Source organism: Pangasianodon hypophthalmus, chromosome 14 (assembly GCF_027358585.1).
Source record: "Pangasianodon hypophthalmus isolate fPanHyp1 chromosome 14, fPanHyp1.pri, whole genome shotgun sequence".
Taxonomy (NCBI): domain Eukaryota; kingdom Metazoa; phylum Chordata; class Actinopteri; order Siluriformes; family Pangasiidae; genus Pangasianodon; species Pangasianodon hypophthalmus.
This window is the reverse complement of record NC_069723.1, coordinates 10,965,333-10,982,744: the sequence shown is the minus strand read 5'-3', so window position 1 is coordinate 10,982,744 and position 17,412 is coordinate 10,965,333. Positions and strand designations below refer to the sequence as shown.

Genomic DNA, 17,412 nt, shown 5'->3' with positions numbered 1-17,412 from the left:
AATAATATAGGAAATAATAATCATATAAGAAATAATATATCATATGCAGTGCAGCACAACGATCACAAGCACTAGGAGAAATTCACTCTGTGAACCTTGTCACCTCTACTTTAAGAAACCGTTCTACCCTCAAATTATTTGGAAATGTTTTATTTAAAAAAGTCAGTTGGCCTAGAGATGTCTAAAATCTTAAAGTGATTTCTTGAAAGTGTGTTATCCTCACACAATAAATGTTGATTTTTATCAAGTTGTTAGTTACATACCACAGTGAAACATTTACATTTATCTAATGCTTTTAAAAAAAAACAGTTGCTTTTCCAATGCAAATTACAGCTGAGCAGAAGGTTAAGAGCTTGCTCAAGAGCCCAACTTTAACAGCTTGGTAGAAATGGGATTCAAACTCAATTCAGTATGTAATCAGTACCGGCTCTGAAAACCAGCACCACGGTCGAAGTAGAATCTTTAAATGCAAATTTTTTTCCCTTTTCACTTTTGTGGTAGCCAAATTTTAAAATGCTGGAACATGCTAGAATAGACACATATTTCAGTTCAGAATAGTCTGTAGTTTTCAGAATTATATATACTAAAAAAAGTAAAAATTTTACCACGTGAAGAGATTTCCCAAGCTGCCACACATGTAAGAAAGAGGCCATTTAACGTTTTCAGGTTCTGCCTTCTTTTTTTACCGTTAGGATAAAGAAATGTACTGCTTATGGGGATTAACATGTTTTTTTAAATTATTTTTATTATAATTATTATTATTATCATTATTATTATATCACTACCTGTATTTTTCCTTTTCCTGCACCTATGCTACTTGCTATCTCTTTGTTTATTTGGCCCTGAAACAGGACAGAGAGCTAATGAATTGATGGCAGAGGAGAGAACTCTTAGTTATACCCTTATGTACCAGCTCTGTCCTCCCTAATCTTTAGAAATAGCTGGAAAATCAATTTCTTCCAGCACACCAGCCACTGTTAGACCATACTGTAACTCAGTTGTAGCAATCTCATGGGGAGAAGCAGCATGACAAAAGAGTGATTTCACCTGTCACTTCCCCGTGTTGCTTTAGTAAGACTTCAGCAGCTATGGAGACAGGCTGGGTTCAATTACCTCAGCAATTATTCATGCTGTAACAACTGAAAGTACTGTATTCGACGATACAATTTCAAACGCCTTATCTAATATCCAACACCGGCTCCCTGTCAATTCAGCTTAGAAGCTCAGAACGGAAGGCAAAATTGAGTGAAGCAGAATGAATAGTCCTGGGAACATGTGGCCTTCTGAACAATCTGAAATGCTATTAAAAATGTTGAAGCCTTAACAAAAGTGACAAAAAAAACCTCTCTTTTGGGCTTGACAGATGTAAAAACCAGATATGGACAGCCTTGTTAAATTAAATCCTAACATCTATTAAAATGACATGCTAGCCCTATTAAGAACTACATAAAAACCTTCTAAAACGTAATATTCTCTATCTGTTCTTTTAGTTTTGCTTTGCGTTGAGTATATCATTAGATAGCACATTGCCGACTCTGGCAGGCCAGCAGATAGAATTCAGTCCAATGGTGAGGTGAAACACACACTCAGGCTTGTTCCTAATTAATCACAAGTGGCCAGTGATGGAACTCATTACACAGGAGAGAGAAATAATTAATCATCTTTGGTCTACCATGGCGGCAAACATAAAAGCAGTGTTGCAGAATGGAGACAGGATGTTCCACGTTTGCAAAAGTCGAATGTAAAGACACACGTCTACACACAAACACACACACACACACACACTATTCACACAAGCTTTTTCGATGTGTTTGCATTGCTGCATTCTGCACCATCTTGCTTTTTTCTGCTGTAACACTGTGTCTCATTTTGCCATACAACCCCTCACCTGCTCTCATGACTAGAAAGCGAAAAAAAAAACCCTGTCTCTGCTTATATTGAATTTGTTGAGATAAAGCGAACAAGGGTTTGCGTAGCCGCGTGTTGTATCTGCCGAGAAAATCGATCATGTTTTCTATTTGCTAGGAGTAATTTCATTTTGTTTAATCAAAAAACAGGCTCAGCTTGACTTGGCCCACAGCGCAGCTGCCACCTCACGCCTTCAGAATACATTAAACTTGCATGCAGGCTTTAAAAAAAAAGAAACCCCAAAGCATGACAAAAATGGCCTGATATTTTCAGCCTGCATAGCTCGAAAATGCCAATTCAGCTTACTGTTTCCACCTCTCAAACAGAATGACAATATAAATTTGTTGTATTTTGAATAATACTGGCAAGACTGATTTAATTTGTCTGCCAAATACAGGAACCTGATTCAGCATGAGTTGAAGGGCTTTGGGTAAAAGCAATGCTCAGAGATAGGTCATTTGTCATAGACACTAAGCTGAACAATTCTTTGGCATCCTGTGTTATATGCAGACTAAGCTGCTCAAATAATTGCTTTGTTTAAAATAAAGAAACCAATATCTTATGTTACGGAATAGATTTAAATGCCTTTTTGAGATATAAGGCAAAAACGTTTCCTCATACTTATACATTATTCTATATACCATATACAGTCCATGTGTATATTATGTATAGGATGTGTGCATATGGGAATTGGCATTTAGTGATGGTTAAATTCAGTCACAGACTAAGAGTATAACTAACAGTGCTCTCTATGAGGAAGTCCACATGCAATAATGAAAGCACGGAGCATTACAGATAACCTTTGGACCATGTGTTTAAACTAGACTTAATTCTACACTAGCAAGATTGGATGAAATGAGAAAAAAAAGGCAAGCATGATTAAATGTCAGTGAACGTGCTGGGCAGCGTTGACAATACTAAATGTTAGACAAACAGAAGATGCTATACTTTCATTTGAACTGTCAACATTATCGGAAAGACTTAAATGGATAAATAAAGGAGAGAAATGAGTTTAGTTCTTTTCAATTAGGAAGGTAAATATTGGCCAAAAGCTGCCAGTCTGAGATCTAGCACACACCCACACAGCCTTAACACACAATACATAATATGTGAGCCAAAAAGACAGAGAGACAGATAGACAGAGAGAAAGAGAGAGAGCGAGAGAGAACCAACAGAAAAAAAATGTGTGAAGGAGGCTCATCCTTATCCTGGTCCTGATTTATGATAACATTTAATCTGATCAAACAGCTGATGACAAGCCAACAAATCAAAGTGGATCCTCTTTTATATAAGATCTAGGTCCAGATCAGTTCATATCACATACACAACACCTCCAGCAGGGGGCTCTCTCAGCCACGAGAGCCACCCAAGAGCACGAAGCCTGTAATCCGCTCCACTATAGCAAGCTTTTCCGGCTTTGTGTCTGAGCCAGGGCAATTGTGCCAGCTGTCACCTGTGTTGCCCACCTAACCACCACACAGTCTGTGCCAATCTCACAGCTCAGAAAACCACTTCAGAGCATTAGAGCCCTTCTCAGCAAATGATTTAATCAGACCTTGGTACACCTCATTGTTCCTGTGTAACACTGTGTAACACAGGGTGGGTTGATGAATTATTACAGTGGAGTGGGAGCATGCTCATTCTTAAATCTCTGTAATGAGCCTCTGGCAGGAGCTGGAGCTCCAGAACATGAGGGGAAGCTGCTCTACAGCAGGGGCAAGCTGGAACGAAAAAGCAAGAGGCAAGAAGAGTTCACCTCAGAAATGGATTTGTTCTATGAATCTTCCCAGATTCATCATTAGTGCATATTTTGCCTTTCTCAGCTAAACAGCTGTTGTGGACCTCCTCCTTGCTCATACTTGTCATTTGGTGTGACAGTAGTAGCAGTTTGACTAATTTAGTCATTTGAAGATGGGAGGAAAGAGTGTGCTACCATGAAGCCTTGCTCCTCCCACTTTCTTGTCCAGACCTGTCACACAAACATGGGGCAGTAAATCATCTGTTAAAAGAAATCCATAAAAAGGCCGACTTGACTGGCTGTCGAAATGGTGTGAGTTAAGACAGGAGCCACTGCACTGACTTTGCATAAATAGACAGGCCATATTTTCATCATCAGCTCTGACAACAGATGGAGAAGCCCTGAGTGCTGAAGCTATCATCCCCCTTTCCCCACCCCCAACCACCAAATGAACGGGAAATTAATTATGCTGGCAGCTTCTCCTGCAAAACATCAAGGATGTCATTTATTACACAGCTAAACAATGTAAGTGGTGCGACTGAAAAAAAATACACAAGCAAGAGGAAACATGCAAATGAATGAATCTTAATTAAGGCATACTAAATTACTGAATGCATGAATAATCTATCAGTGGCTGACACAGCAGGGTTTTGTGTTGTGTAGCCTCACCTGACCGAGCAATAACACTTGACACTCGCTCTCCTGCTCCATATAATTGATTCCACATTCATAAAAAAATTCACCCAATTTAATAATTGGCTTTCTGTGGAGTTTATTATTAACCTTTGTCTGCTGCCACCTATTCACATGCAAACTATTTCCTCGATCACCATTTTTTTTCTTGCACATGATAAGAACACAAGCTATGACATCTGTCGCTTGTGTATGCTTTTCAAGGAAAATAATCTGAATACATTTCATAGTACTGAGACAGAAATTAAAAACCTGTTCACTCATTTAAGTCTGAGGAGAGCTGTTGAGTTTCTTTATGTTTATGTGCAACATGGCAAAAATATCATATCACAATGATTGAAGCTATATTCATTGTACACAGTTTGTATCAAAATACGTAATTCTGCAGGGGTTTTGCTAACAAAGTGCCAAGAAGTATCACTGTAGGTTAGGAAATTTGAAAAGTACTGTAAGTTTCGCCTGATAATGATGATATTTGGCAAAGTGTATCATAATGTATATACAGTATATCACAATAATGATGTCATATTGTCATTTCACCCAGTCCTAAGGATGAAGGTTGCAGTGGATCCAGAGCCTATCATGGGAACACTGTGCACATGGTGGAAATACACCCTTTACTGAATGCCAGACCATTCACACAGGCAGACCGAGGAGCAATTTAGAGTAACAAGCTGCTCATGAATTTTTCAGTCTTTGGTATTTGTAAATTTGTACCATTGTACCATTCTTTTCAGAGATTGGCTGTTTTCCAGGAGGAAGAATTTATGATGATCTGCTGGCACAAAGACAACACCAAACCTTTTAAACATTTATTGACGTTTATTGACATATATTGATATTAAAGTTCAACTGCACTTAGACCTCCATTATAAGGTTATTCATTTTTTTCTCAAAGGGAAACAGGTTGAAATTTTTGTCGACATATTCACCAGGTCTGGTTGACCTCAGACTGAACTAACCTGAAATAAGATATTGCAAACAAAACTGCAAACAAACTACTGTGAATCAGACATTTCCCTCAATTGTATAATCATAATTTGCTTAACTGAAGTAAATAAAATTTTTGAGCTACCAGCACATAAACAGTAATAAATATTTAGTATAAATATATAGTTTATATACTTTTAATAAGGGTTTGCATCAGTGTGAAAATGAAACTAGGCAGTGGTGTTATGCAGAAGTAGGATAACATCTCGAAGAGGCTGTTCAAGGTCTTAAAATTAGTCCCCTTGATACCTCCATCTGTGAGCTTGCCAAAGGCTGTATTGTACTCATTTCACTTTGTAAGTAAAGTCAGTGAGCTGGGACTGAAGTGGTCAGTTGGGACTGGATGAAGCTATGCAATAGCAGTGCAATCTGAGAAGCTCAGTGTCTCAGTTACAGAAACCAAAGACCCTGCCAACTAATGTCTAAAAAAATTCTGACAGATGAAGTGAAAATGTGTGAAGGCATCTGATATACTGATATCTACACTACATTTGATTCACGCTTGTGTCTGGGAAAAGAATAAAGCAGATGCGATACAATTATAATACCACATTATATAACACTGTTGAATTCTTGAATCTGACTTGTTAGAAGGAGTTGATTAATTTTCTATAACAGCAGCTCTGACAGGAGTGCCAGCTGTAATTCAAATCACAGGTTTATATTAATTCACAATTATAGGAACAATTGGTGGACGCCCTACCATAACTGAAGCCTAATCATAAATGGATTATAAATGTGTGTTATTTAACAGAGAAAAACATCTAATTGTTGAGATAGTGAAGCTTTCTGTAAGGAGATGTTTATTTACCATTTATGAAAGAATCATGTGTCAACACTTTGTAATATTCAGTAAGTTTTCTGCCAAGAGGAAGTCTTCCGGACAGAGGGCTTTGCATTTTGTCTGTTCTCTGTAACACGATAAGCTGTATTTATTAAGTTCAACTGAAAGAAAGAAGGAGGCTGGCGAGGGAATGACTGTTTATAGTTGCATATAACATAAGTGATAACAGGAACTAATTTGTCTCACAGACATTCCACAACAATGGATAAAAAGTATGACATGTAATTCTTTAAAAATATAAAAAATGTAAAAAAAAAAATGGCCGTGGTATAAAAGGAATAAAACACTTCAGGCTGTGCTGTTATAAGAAAATAATCAACTTCTGAAAGTTAACCTTCCCCTTTGAGTCAGGCTGCATCACGCCACCTCACAGTTGATTATTTTCCTATAACAGCATGCCTCGTTGTGTTTTACTTCTTACATATTGTCTGGGGATGATTGTACATTTATATAACTCTTTAAAAATAACCAAGATTGAGCCATAGTGCTTTATAGACTTTAAAGGACTAGTAGAATTATTCTGGAAAAGTAAAAGTGTCCCTGCAGGGACACTGATAGAGAGCCTCAGGTAAAAGATCTATATACTGATTCAATGTCTGAAATGAAGAAAGCAGAAAGTAGGAATGAAAGCAGAAGCAGTGTTAGTCATGCAGTCTGGGCAGAGAAGGGAACGCTGTAAAAAGGGCTCCTACAGAGACAATCACTAACTGAACTTGCCCCAAAAGTTCATTGATTAGCACAGACTGAATATCTATGAGCGACAAAGAAGGAGCTCTCACACACAATACCAGCTTCTGACTGCAAAATGTTCGCCGTTCTGCAGCTGGGTAAGAAGTACAAAATTATACCACCAATACACTCTTAGAAAAAGGGGTGCCTTACAAGGCTGTCACTATAGTTAACTATAATTCTAGCTTACTAACGCTATTATGTTCTGAACCTTTTCTGAAAGGGAATCTCTCTGTCGTAGGCTCTAAGTACACCAAGATACAGATAAGCAATCACAAGACTGAATGGCGACAGTTACCTTTTAATGCTTAAGCATTACTGAGTAGTTCATGGCTATAAATAAGACACACTGATTTAAAGTGATTATTTTTTTCTCATAATGGAGTTTCTCATTACCAGCTTTGACTAGCGCCACAGACTCAGAACAGATGAGACAAATGTGTGTTGAACTGTTATGAAACAGTGTAAACATATACTTCTGTGTCCAATCATCATTAACCATTCTGTTTTCATCGTACAGACACAGCGATGGTTCATATTTTAAAAAACTGGAGTCACTGAACTATGGTTCAGTTTTTATATATTAATATGTTTTTAGTGCTCGATTCTATCTGCTGAAATACAACATCGGTCCGCCAGTTTATGACCCCTGCTCTAGAGAGACAAACCAAAGAAATATTTTGTTGTGCTAGATGGAACTGTTTTTTTCTCTAAAAGCATAATATTCACAGTTTCTGCTTGTAGCCAGAACACATTATCAGCAAGGTGAACTCCTTATTTACCACATTATTTGCCCTATTAATTCTGCACTATTATTTTTTTCTATTTTTTCTATATAACTATTAAGCCCTAATTTAGGTGCAAAAGGTATTTAAGAAAAAAAAATGTGTATATATATGTATATATATATATATATATATATATATATATATATATATATGTGTATATATATATATATATATATATATATATATATATATATATATATATATATATATATATATATATATATATATATTTAACATATATATATATATTAAACTGTGCAGTGGATGTGGCTCACCGGGACCATAAACTGGAAACCTGACACTAAGTGATCTACAGTAGCTGCATTTCTTATACTGATATTTATCTATTTATAGTTCAGTGATGTGTTGCTATATTATCTGTATTTAATATACTTGTTGTTCAATAAATTAAAGCTTATATCCTCACTATGCTTATAAGGTCTTGTATATAACACTTGATTATTTACTGATTATTTATGACTGGAGCTTTGAAATCTGAAAACACAGGAAGCACAAACTAAAATAGCAACATTAAAATGCACAACATTTTAACATTGTTATTCAAAATGTTAAGGCACTTAATACTCCTCCAGCTAATCTAGCCTGAGTCATGGTCCAGGGATCAGGGGAAATCTAAATCTTATAGGAACTGAAGGCCTCCTGGCATTTTTTCCTGTGCTGCTTATACACAAAGAAAAGAACTAGAAAACAAGATATTTACCTTAAATTATTTATGGCTGTTACCCTGAAAGAAAATACACTGTATAATTTACATACTCTATATCAGATATCTGAATCACACTAAATGTTAAAGGAGTCATATGTAAGAAAATGAAAATTGCAGAGATTTGTTGAATTATGTATGAATTGTGACTGAGGCTGGGGACAGAGCTAATTTCAGAGCTAGAAAAATGTTAATAGAATGCAGAAATGATTGAGATCCATTACGTGACAACATTATAACTCAGGTTTTTAGGTATCTTTGACATGAACAGTACAGGTTTAGGAACACCTGTATAAAATAGCCTCCTCTGGGTTAAAAAAGAAGATTCACCAGTAAGGATGGACTGATTGATTTACGCACACTTGGATGTCCAGCATGATCCGCTTGTCCTCCTCCACATGGATACCCCAGATGCAGTCCTGGCCTTTATCATACGCTTCAGGCCAGTTTGGAGACAGCACCACTCCGGCAGAATCAGTGATCTCCCCACTGCACACCGCTGAAATAATACACACACACACACACATGTGCATCCACACTCAAATTAAGCACACATACGCCCACATACAGCAAAAGGACATATACCTCCAAAAAGAACACAAACAAGATCATATGCAAAAAAAAAACCCTGCACATTTAAAGCCTGTTATTGCAAAGGTTAAGACATTTAATACTCCTCCAGTGATGTCAAGGGTGAGTCTGGGTCCAAGGGCTGGGGAAAACTGAAGGTCTGAATTAATGTGAGGTGCATGCAGGAGATACTTCCAATAAAATCACCCTGAAACAGATTCACAAACAGCATGACCTCCATTTTTTGCCTCCATCTTGCCAGGCACTGGCTTAGTCATGCAGAAGCATAATATTTTGAAACAGAAAAGTGGTTGTCTTGACCCGCCGCTGTAGCCTTTGTGATTAAATCCTTTAAAACCAATTTCCATTGTGGGCTTTGAGCAATGCAGCCAAGCATGGGATCAGATAAGACTGCAGCATTGTGTGTTTGGCCTTTCTGTTTACAATATTTTTTTCCAACTATCTAACTCTAGGCTCTGGCATTCATGGATAAATTCTTTTAGCACTGCATTAGACTCAAGTCTGTAGCCGAGTGCACTGGAGGCTGAAACCAGGTGAAACACACTGAAGTACATTACACATTTACAGCGCTAAAAGGATCTGCTCCACTCATTACCGCACATAGCCAGCCTGCTTATCGAGTCCATCAGCAATTGCTTATTACTGTAGCCACCACAATGTCAAATCTAAAGATGCAAGGGAGACTCTCTTTATTCCGACACACACACACACAGACCACACACACTACAAACACTACACACACACACCTCGGCATGCAGGCTCAGTCTCGTTCCACTGTGGGTTTTTGAGGTCCATGCACTCAATGATAACAGAGCCTTGCTCCAGCGTGTATCCAGGATCGCAGCTAAACTCTACCACTGCACCCACACCGTAGCTGATGTCACTGCTGGTGAAGTTGCCATACTTGACAAAAGGCTCATAGCAATGCCCTGGTGCGAAAGCTGCGAACACACAGACACACAGCAAATGCAAACAGTGTTGACAAACATGACAGAAAATCTGCGCTGAAATAGCTCTGATATAAAATAAAACTTTCTGTACCATTTCCATATTAGGGTGCATTCAAACTTATTAATTCAGTTTCTCAGTCCAAACCAGAGCAAAATTGATATTTATTTTAGCATGTTTGCTGTTTGGTTTGGTTTACTTTCACACTGTACCACATAAACATAAAAAATGTTGGCTGTGGGGTGTATAGGGCTGAAACCATACTTGTAGAACTCTTTCATTCATTGGACAGAAATACAGCAACAGAAAAAAAAGGGAAAATAAATTACTAGGTAAATACTGTATATACAGTAAATAAATACTTTAAACATTTTGTGTATTGCATCCTTTGTTTTTTGGTCGAAATATCCAGAACACATCACATTTCTGCAGCACTAAAGCTCTGTCATTTGCTTTACTTCCTGCTGTTGTTTTAATTCAGGGTTGAATTAATTTGTCACTGCAATCAGACCATGCTAGATTTCTCTTGGAACCAAGACCATTTGAGCGAGTTGGTCTCGGTTCCAAGTGATCAGTTGTTTTCATCTGAAATTGTTGTTCTCATCTGATTAAACAAGGGGGAAAATTCAACATCTCTCGATCCAAATGTACTAAAAGCTGCATATGTGAAAGCACCCTAAGTTTCAGAACTTGTTCCAAGGTCTTCAGCTTTCCTTAGAAAGCAGGCTGCTAATCACTCTTACCACCAGTTACTTCTGACAATTTCTAAAAAGCACAGATAGCTGTTTCTCATAAATAAATCTAAATCAACATGTTCACATGAGCCTGGTTGGTTTGTTACCAGCATGTTTGCTACTATAAGAATGTGGAGCAGGGAATTAAATGAGCAATTTTTAGAATCCAGACTGGCCTTGATATGCCTCCTTGTACTGTCTCGTTCACTGGGATGCTGGAATAGATCATTCCTCACGCTGTGGGCCTGCCACGATGTTTTGAATTCAGCTCTGCTCACTCTATAGCACACACAGGTTATTCTGCAAATTACAGCACCATGGTTCAATCTCAGCAGCCTTCACTCTTACCACATGCATTATTCAGCCTCTGACTTCAACAACACAAATGGAATTGATTCATTTTCATCAACTGCTGATATTTCCTTCCATATTACCAAATCAGACTGCCATCATTTAAAAGCCTTCCACATAGGTAGCTGAGATTGGACATAGAAATATGTAGATATGTGCTTCCCCTAAACAAGTTATTTTGTTTAAATGTTTGGTGTCCAAATTTTGCTTATTTAACTGTCCTGGATGTATTAATTTGCACATTAATTTGCACATACATATTCGTCATTCTTTAAGTGATGGGTTTGGGAAATCACACAGAGGGTGCTAAATTTGCATTGACGCCTCTCTGTAATTAGCACTTTTAGGTACAAATGCCTCAAACTGCATATTCATCAAAGGCAAATATGCAAAAGAGACAAGGTGCTGTTTTGTTCATTTGATAGACACAGTCCTCCAAAGACCCTGCTAGTAAATCAGTTTGCAGAGTTTTCTTCCACAAGTGTTATCAAATTTGCACATTTTTAAACATGCAAACCTTCAGCAAATCAGAGCATATGCATATTTAAATCTCTCAGAGCATTGTGTAATGAAATCTTACATGGATTTGTATGAGCGTCTGTGTAAATACTTGTAAGTACATCTAAACACTGTGAGGCAGAAAAAAAAGCAAACTCAGTCACCAGAAATTAATGCTAAACGTCTTGCTGCTATGTCAATCCTGTTACGTGAGGAAGTGACACATGTTTTGAAGGAACATTGTTTGTGGCATGCTGATTTTATTTATTCAGTCTTTATATGACTTGGAATTTTTCATGGTCACTGCTGCAGTGCATTAGCCAACCCCCGATAGTGTAATCCGATTGTGTTGTGGAAAACAAGATTAGGCTCTTCTGATTGGATAATGATTCAAGTACTAAGATGTGTAGCGTGATAAATGCAGCTGTACATATTCAAGGAATAAAATGGCTGTAAATACTACTTTCAGTCAGCCATAATGACCATGATGTTTTGCATTTGGCTGCTTTATTTGATTTGCATCTCATTTTCTCTAATGCAGACAGCATTTCGATAAAAACCTTAGTTGTCTTTAAGGACAGAGAGAGAACTGTATCTAGTGCGGTGCCAAGAACATGCTTTTGGAGCATTAATGCTTGGCCAGTTCCTAAAAGAAAGGGGAAAATTATAGGAAAGGATGAAAGATCGAGGTAGCTTGTTCTACAGAGCCATGTCTTCATGGTCATCAGGTTAAAGTGCCCGAGGCCCTCAAGAGTATGCGGCCAGTTGAAATAAAGCACCAAATAGCAATCAGTAGACTTTTTCAGTAGCTGGGGCAATTGATGCTTTAAGAGGCTCAAAGGTTTCAAAAAAGCCTGGCCATACTGAGGATAATCCTGTCATGTTAGCTTTGGACAGGCTGGCAGTAGAGGGGACATCATGATGTGCAACCCAGTTGAGCATTTTGTATCCAGGAATGAGGACATATCCATACCTTCATATCTGATTGCGGCTCCTGTGTTGGTGCCTGAGCCGTCAGTGGTGAACTCAATAAAAAGATATCTAGAGGTGCTGACGATGCCCTCGTTGGGTAAATATTCCACTTCATAAGAATCATAGAGTGTCGAGGAATCAATGTTGTTCCCGTTTTTGATGAGTAACCTGCAGACAGAGCACACAGTTGATACGGCAATTTCCCAGAAGCGGTCAAAAAGCAAGGCAGTTCATTTGACATCAGAGTCTGTCTTTTGGCTACTGCCCGTTATCATCCTGACTAGCTGAGCAGCAAGTGAACTTCATTCATTTGTGAAGTGGAAGTGAAGTTCATTTATTTGCATAATGGAAGATATCACCAAAATAAAACTAACTTAATCTCCTTTCTGAATCTTAAAATCAGCCTCCAATTGCTGTTACTGTTTTACATCAGGGAAGTCGACAATATTTCATTATTTGCAAGAAGTAAAAATGGAACACACACACACACACACACAGATCCTTGTCCTTTCAAGGAGGAGCCAATGTCCTGAAAAGGCTTGTTCAACTATCAGTTGTAGAACAAATCAGGGATAAATAGTATGCTACATTAGAGGCTGTGTTTGTAAAAGAGTGTAATAGCTGATTCTTGAGTGGGCAGGATGATTCACTAACCTGTCATCATCCTCAGCGAGCGCCACCTTCTCAAAGTGCACATGGAGCCGCTGTCCTTCTGGAGCCTCCAGCACCCAGTGGCATGTCAGATTGTTGCTGTAGTTACTGGGGAAGCCAGGAGACACGATGCGGCCGAGTGTAGAGTTCTTCATCATTCCACCGCAGGCCGCTGTTGAAAGGTATTGAAAGTTATGTACTTGATTAATTAACAAGTGTGTGGCTGCCTGGGGGAAATCTTTCAACTGAGAAATTTTGACATTCTCTACTATTTTGAAAACTACAGGATTTACTGAAGTGAAACAAACAGAAGTAAAGTTATAGCATTTTAAAATTAGGTTACTTCTAAAAGTGAAAGGGCAGAAAATTGCATTTAAAGAACCCATTCCAATTCCACAGAAAGACACCAACACTCTGACTGATTAAAGGCTCAGTGATCTGGCTCCAGATTCACCTGCTCAAAATAAAGTGGTTACTGAAGAAGATTGAATAAATGAATGAATGAATGATTTATTTAATTAACATGACATGATAACAGTCTGTATTTATACCCACCTTTATTCATAGCCTACAGTCATTTTTGCAGCCATGTTTATGAAACTGGCTCCTTATCTACCTTTGCAGAAAGCCAAGGCAAGTTTAGAACTGTTTTTAATTAGAAATGACAAAGTATGTTAGGCAGCCCAATTTTGGCTAAACACATTTTTTTGTTATTTTGGCTGCTTTCCACAACTCATGGGTTCAGTGGGTTTCCCTAAAATCAAAACAGAACTTTAAACAGCCAATTCAGTGATATACCATAAAATGTGAAGAAATCAAACAAAATTACAAGTCTGTAATAAAAAGGCTATCATAACACACAGCTAGACCTGACAGACAAATGCTAGATCTTTGTAAAAGCAGTAAAGATTGCTGGAGAGGCAATGTGTCACAGCCAATCAGGTAAATGTTAGCCAGGCAGACAGAGCTTGATTAAAGTAGAACTTGAGCTTCGTTCCCTGGCTGCTTGCTGATCAGTAATCAAGCCAGCTGTGCCATGGTAGCATTCAGCACCGCCATAGCATTCTCCTTAAATGCCACATTTGAGCTCCTTCCCTTTGATCAATAGTGGAAATGAGAAACTTCAGCTGCATCTGCGCTATTCATGTAGTCAATGCTGCACCTCCAAACAACTAAATGAGATCCATCATCAAAACAGTACGCCTTTAGGTAAACCAACCTTGCAGACTTGTTTAGAATCGAAGGGAGGAAAAAGAAAACTTTCTGTGGCTTTGGGTTTCTCTTTCAAAGACAGATTATTTATGCAGCCTTGTCATTCAGGCGATTGCCTTGAAGCTTGGGAGTTGTTAATATTCACCCCTTGCAGGCACATGCACAGCGGTTAATACAATTATAACCAAAATCACTGATCAAATCCCAATTAACATTAGAGGAAGCGGTCGTGAAAGCATAGAGAGTTGCTCTCCAATCAAGTTAAATTACACCTGTGTGGGCAAAATATTTACACTTAAGGCTGAGTGCTGCTCGATGTTAGGGAAAGCAATGAGGGCATTGTATCCACATGAGTTGATGTCTTGTGGGTGTTTCACAGAAAGCCACAAATGGAGACTATAATTGCTAGTGAGCACTCACAAGATTGCTCCACAGTGGTGTAAATAAGCATGCACAAGGAGAGGGCTGTTAGATTGATTGACAGTACTTCTCAGTTAAAAGAAAAGGCTGTTTGTGAAGATAAGGATGTTTAAGGTGAAGTGACTATTATATGGTACAGCTTTAGGTTACAAGGCAGCTAACCTTATATTTTCAAGGCAGAAATAAATCAGGACCTCAGTATTACAAGGTTTTATCTGCCAGTTAATCATGATCTAACTTGAACATGGGATGAATGCAACATGGGTGGCCTGGACCAATCAGTCCACATCCTGTTTAAACGTAGAATGGTGTGCTGAAGGAGAAAGTAACTTTTAACTGCAGATATTCTACATCTGCTTGATGATGAAGTACAGTAAGTGTACAAAACAGATATAGTACAGGTCTACTGTAATAACCGGTTTTACAATGTATAAACATTCTGGCATATTAGAAAGTCTTCAACACACCTAACAACACAGCTTCATCAGATAACATTAGCCTTCAATACTGCTGACATTAGCTAGCTACATGTAATAATAAATGCTTAACCTGTAATGCTTAATAAGTAGAACTTTCCAGTGTAACCAGTGACTTGCTTCCTGAGACATGAAACCAAACAACGGATCTTTTCGTCACAAGCAGCGTTACACATTAGGAGGAAATCTACCCTCTTCCACATACATGGGCTCCAAGAAGACCATGATTGGCTATTGTTGCTATGATTGACAGGGGAGAGTGTATGCCATCCCTCCCACCCTTGGCTCCCTGGCAAAGATGGCTGAGGCAACATCAGGACTTGAACTTGTGATCTCCGGAAGATATGATGAATTTCTGTTGAGGCTCTCGGGAGCCCCATTGATAATTTGAAGTAATCTTAAAGTGTAGACTTTGCTGAACTGTATAAAGTAATGCATTACTTCATGTTAGACCAAGTTGGTGGGTTTCTGACTCACCGATACACCTGGGTTCTTTTCCATTCCAGTACGGAGTTGTAGCATTGAGGCATGTGAGGGTGGAGGGGCCCTGAAGCTGGTAGCCAGTAAAGCAGTAGAAATAAGCTTCTCCCCCTGCGTGCAGACTGCTGACAGTTACATCACCGTAGGCTGGCCGCTCGGGGAAATTACAGCTCAGGACAAACGCTGCGGAGAGAATACAGTCAGATCCTCTTAACATTTTAAAAGGTTTTAGTCTTTGTGCATTTTCATTAAACACACCAACCATTAAAGTCTTATTATACTGTTGCTGTGTCAAAAAATCTTTTTAAAACTGATAATTAGACCATGGAATTATAAGTTTCTATATAAAAAGTCAAATTTAAATATATTGAGCCATGAATAAAGTCAAAGCACACAGAACATTTCTTTCAACTTCATATTTTTTCTACATTTATGCAATACTTTGGTGTAAAATATTTCCATATTTTAAGTGGCATGTAAATAACTTACACATATCTATAACATTTGCTAATTTCTGCAAGAAATGTAACATAGAACCTTAGACTTCCAAGGTTTTATAATATTAACGATGATGTGGGTTGAAAGTCTAATCTCAATAGCTGAACTGTCCACTGGTTTCGGCAGACTTAATAGCCCACCAAACTCGACCTTGCTCTTTCTTTCTCAGTCAAACAGACACTCATCTCTTTTGTGTATCCCCTTTCCCTGTCCTCCAGCCTGGCACACTGAAAATGATCCTCTCTCTCGCTGTGAACAAGCGTCCTCAGGAAGATAAATACACCCAAATGTTAAGCAATATGTCTCTTCACAGACTAGACGTGCTGGGATGCAAGCAGGCAACCATTAGGCTCCTAAGATGATGGATTAGATATGCATTGTCCAAAATGGAAAAAATGAAGCAATAAAAAGATTGAACACATTCACGCTGAACACATAGGTCACAGTACACAAACGTAAATCTCTGAAATGTATGTACTGGAAAATTGAACAGAGACAAATGTTTTCTAGTGTGGCTAAGGCCATTTTAGATCTCAAAAGAGACACTAGGGGAATTCATTTCATGAAGTTTCTACCTGCAAAGATGTACCTTACCTGCACCTTACTCAGAGTTTTAGATTTGTCTCTCCTTCTGCATTAAAAAGCAAGTCTCCAGGCACACTAGTACTCTAAAATTTAAGATTAAATGGCAGCAGTAGCTGTGACTGGAGCTACATCTGAAAGCAGGTCGAAATTATTAGTTATTCTTAGGCTCACAGAGGAAGCTTTTATGCACAAGCGCCCAACTTTTTTTTTTTCTTTTTTTTCACAACTCCATCACAACTCCATCCCTTTGGACACTGAATTCAGGCTACTTTGGCAGTAACCATTTAACTAACAACTGATTCACATACATGAATTCTCTGCCTCCTTCCTCCTCTAAGAACAATGTTTACAATTTGTAACATGGATGTTTCTAGAGCGTCCTAGTTGGAGCATAATTTATTGCTACTAGCTTTATTGTTAGCTGGTGAAATTTGCAGCAGAGATCTGCCAATGATTTTGCTGCTGTGAGATTCACCTAAGCCTTGGGCTAGAAGATATTTACAGGCTTAAATAGGTCAATAAATCCCAACCTTTGACCTGGCACTGTCATACACAAGCATTTTCCTGGTCTCAAGCTGCAGC

At 38.3% G+C, this 17,412-nt stretch overlaps 1 protein-coding gene across 7 annotated transcripts in view; it reads right to left on the bottom strand.

Annotated features, from left to right (window-relative positions):
- sez6b (seizure related 6 homolog b) overlaps positions 1-17,412 on the bottom strand; it is a 160,164-nt gene that overhangs the window by 13,667 nt on the left and 129,085 nt on the right. For all 7 annotated transcript variants that reach the window (XM_053239505.1, XM_053239508.1, XM_053239507.1 and 4 more), the window contains exons 5-9: positions 15,745-15,930; positions 13,163-13,331; positions 12,510-12,676; positions 9,752-9,946; positions 8,775-8,913 (exon numbers count right to left, since the gene is read on the bottom strand). In XM_053239505.1, coding sequence (XP_053095480.1) covers positions 8,775-8,913; positions 9,752-9,946; positions 12,510-12,676; positions 13,163-13,331; positions 15,745-15,930 — 856 coding nt within the window. The remainder of the gene's footprint in view (positions 1-8,774; positions 8,914-9,751; positions 9,947-12,509; positions 12,677-13,162; positions 13,332-15,744; positions 15,931-17,412) is intronic.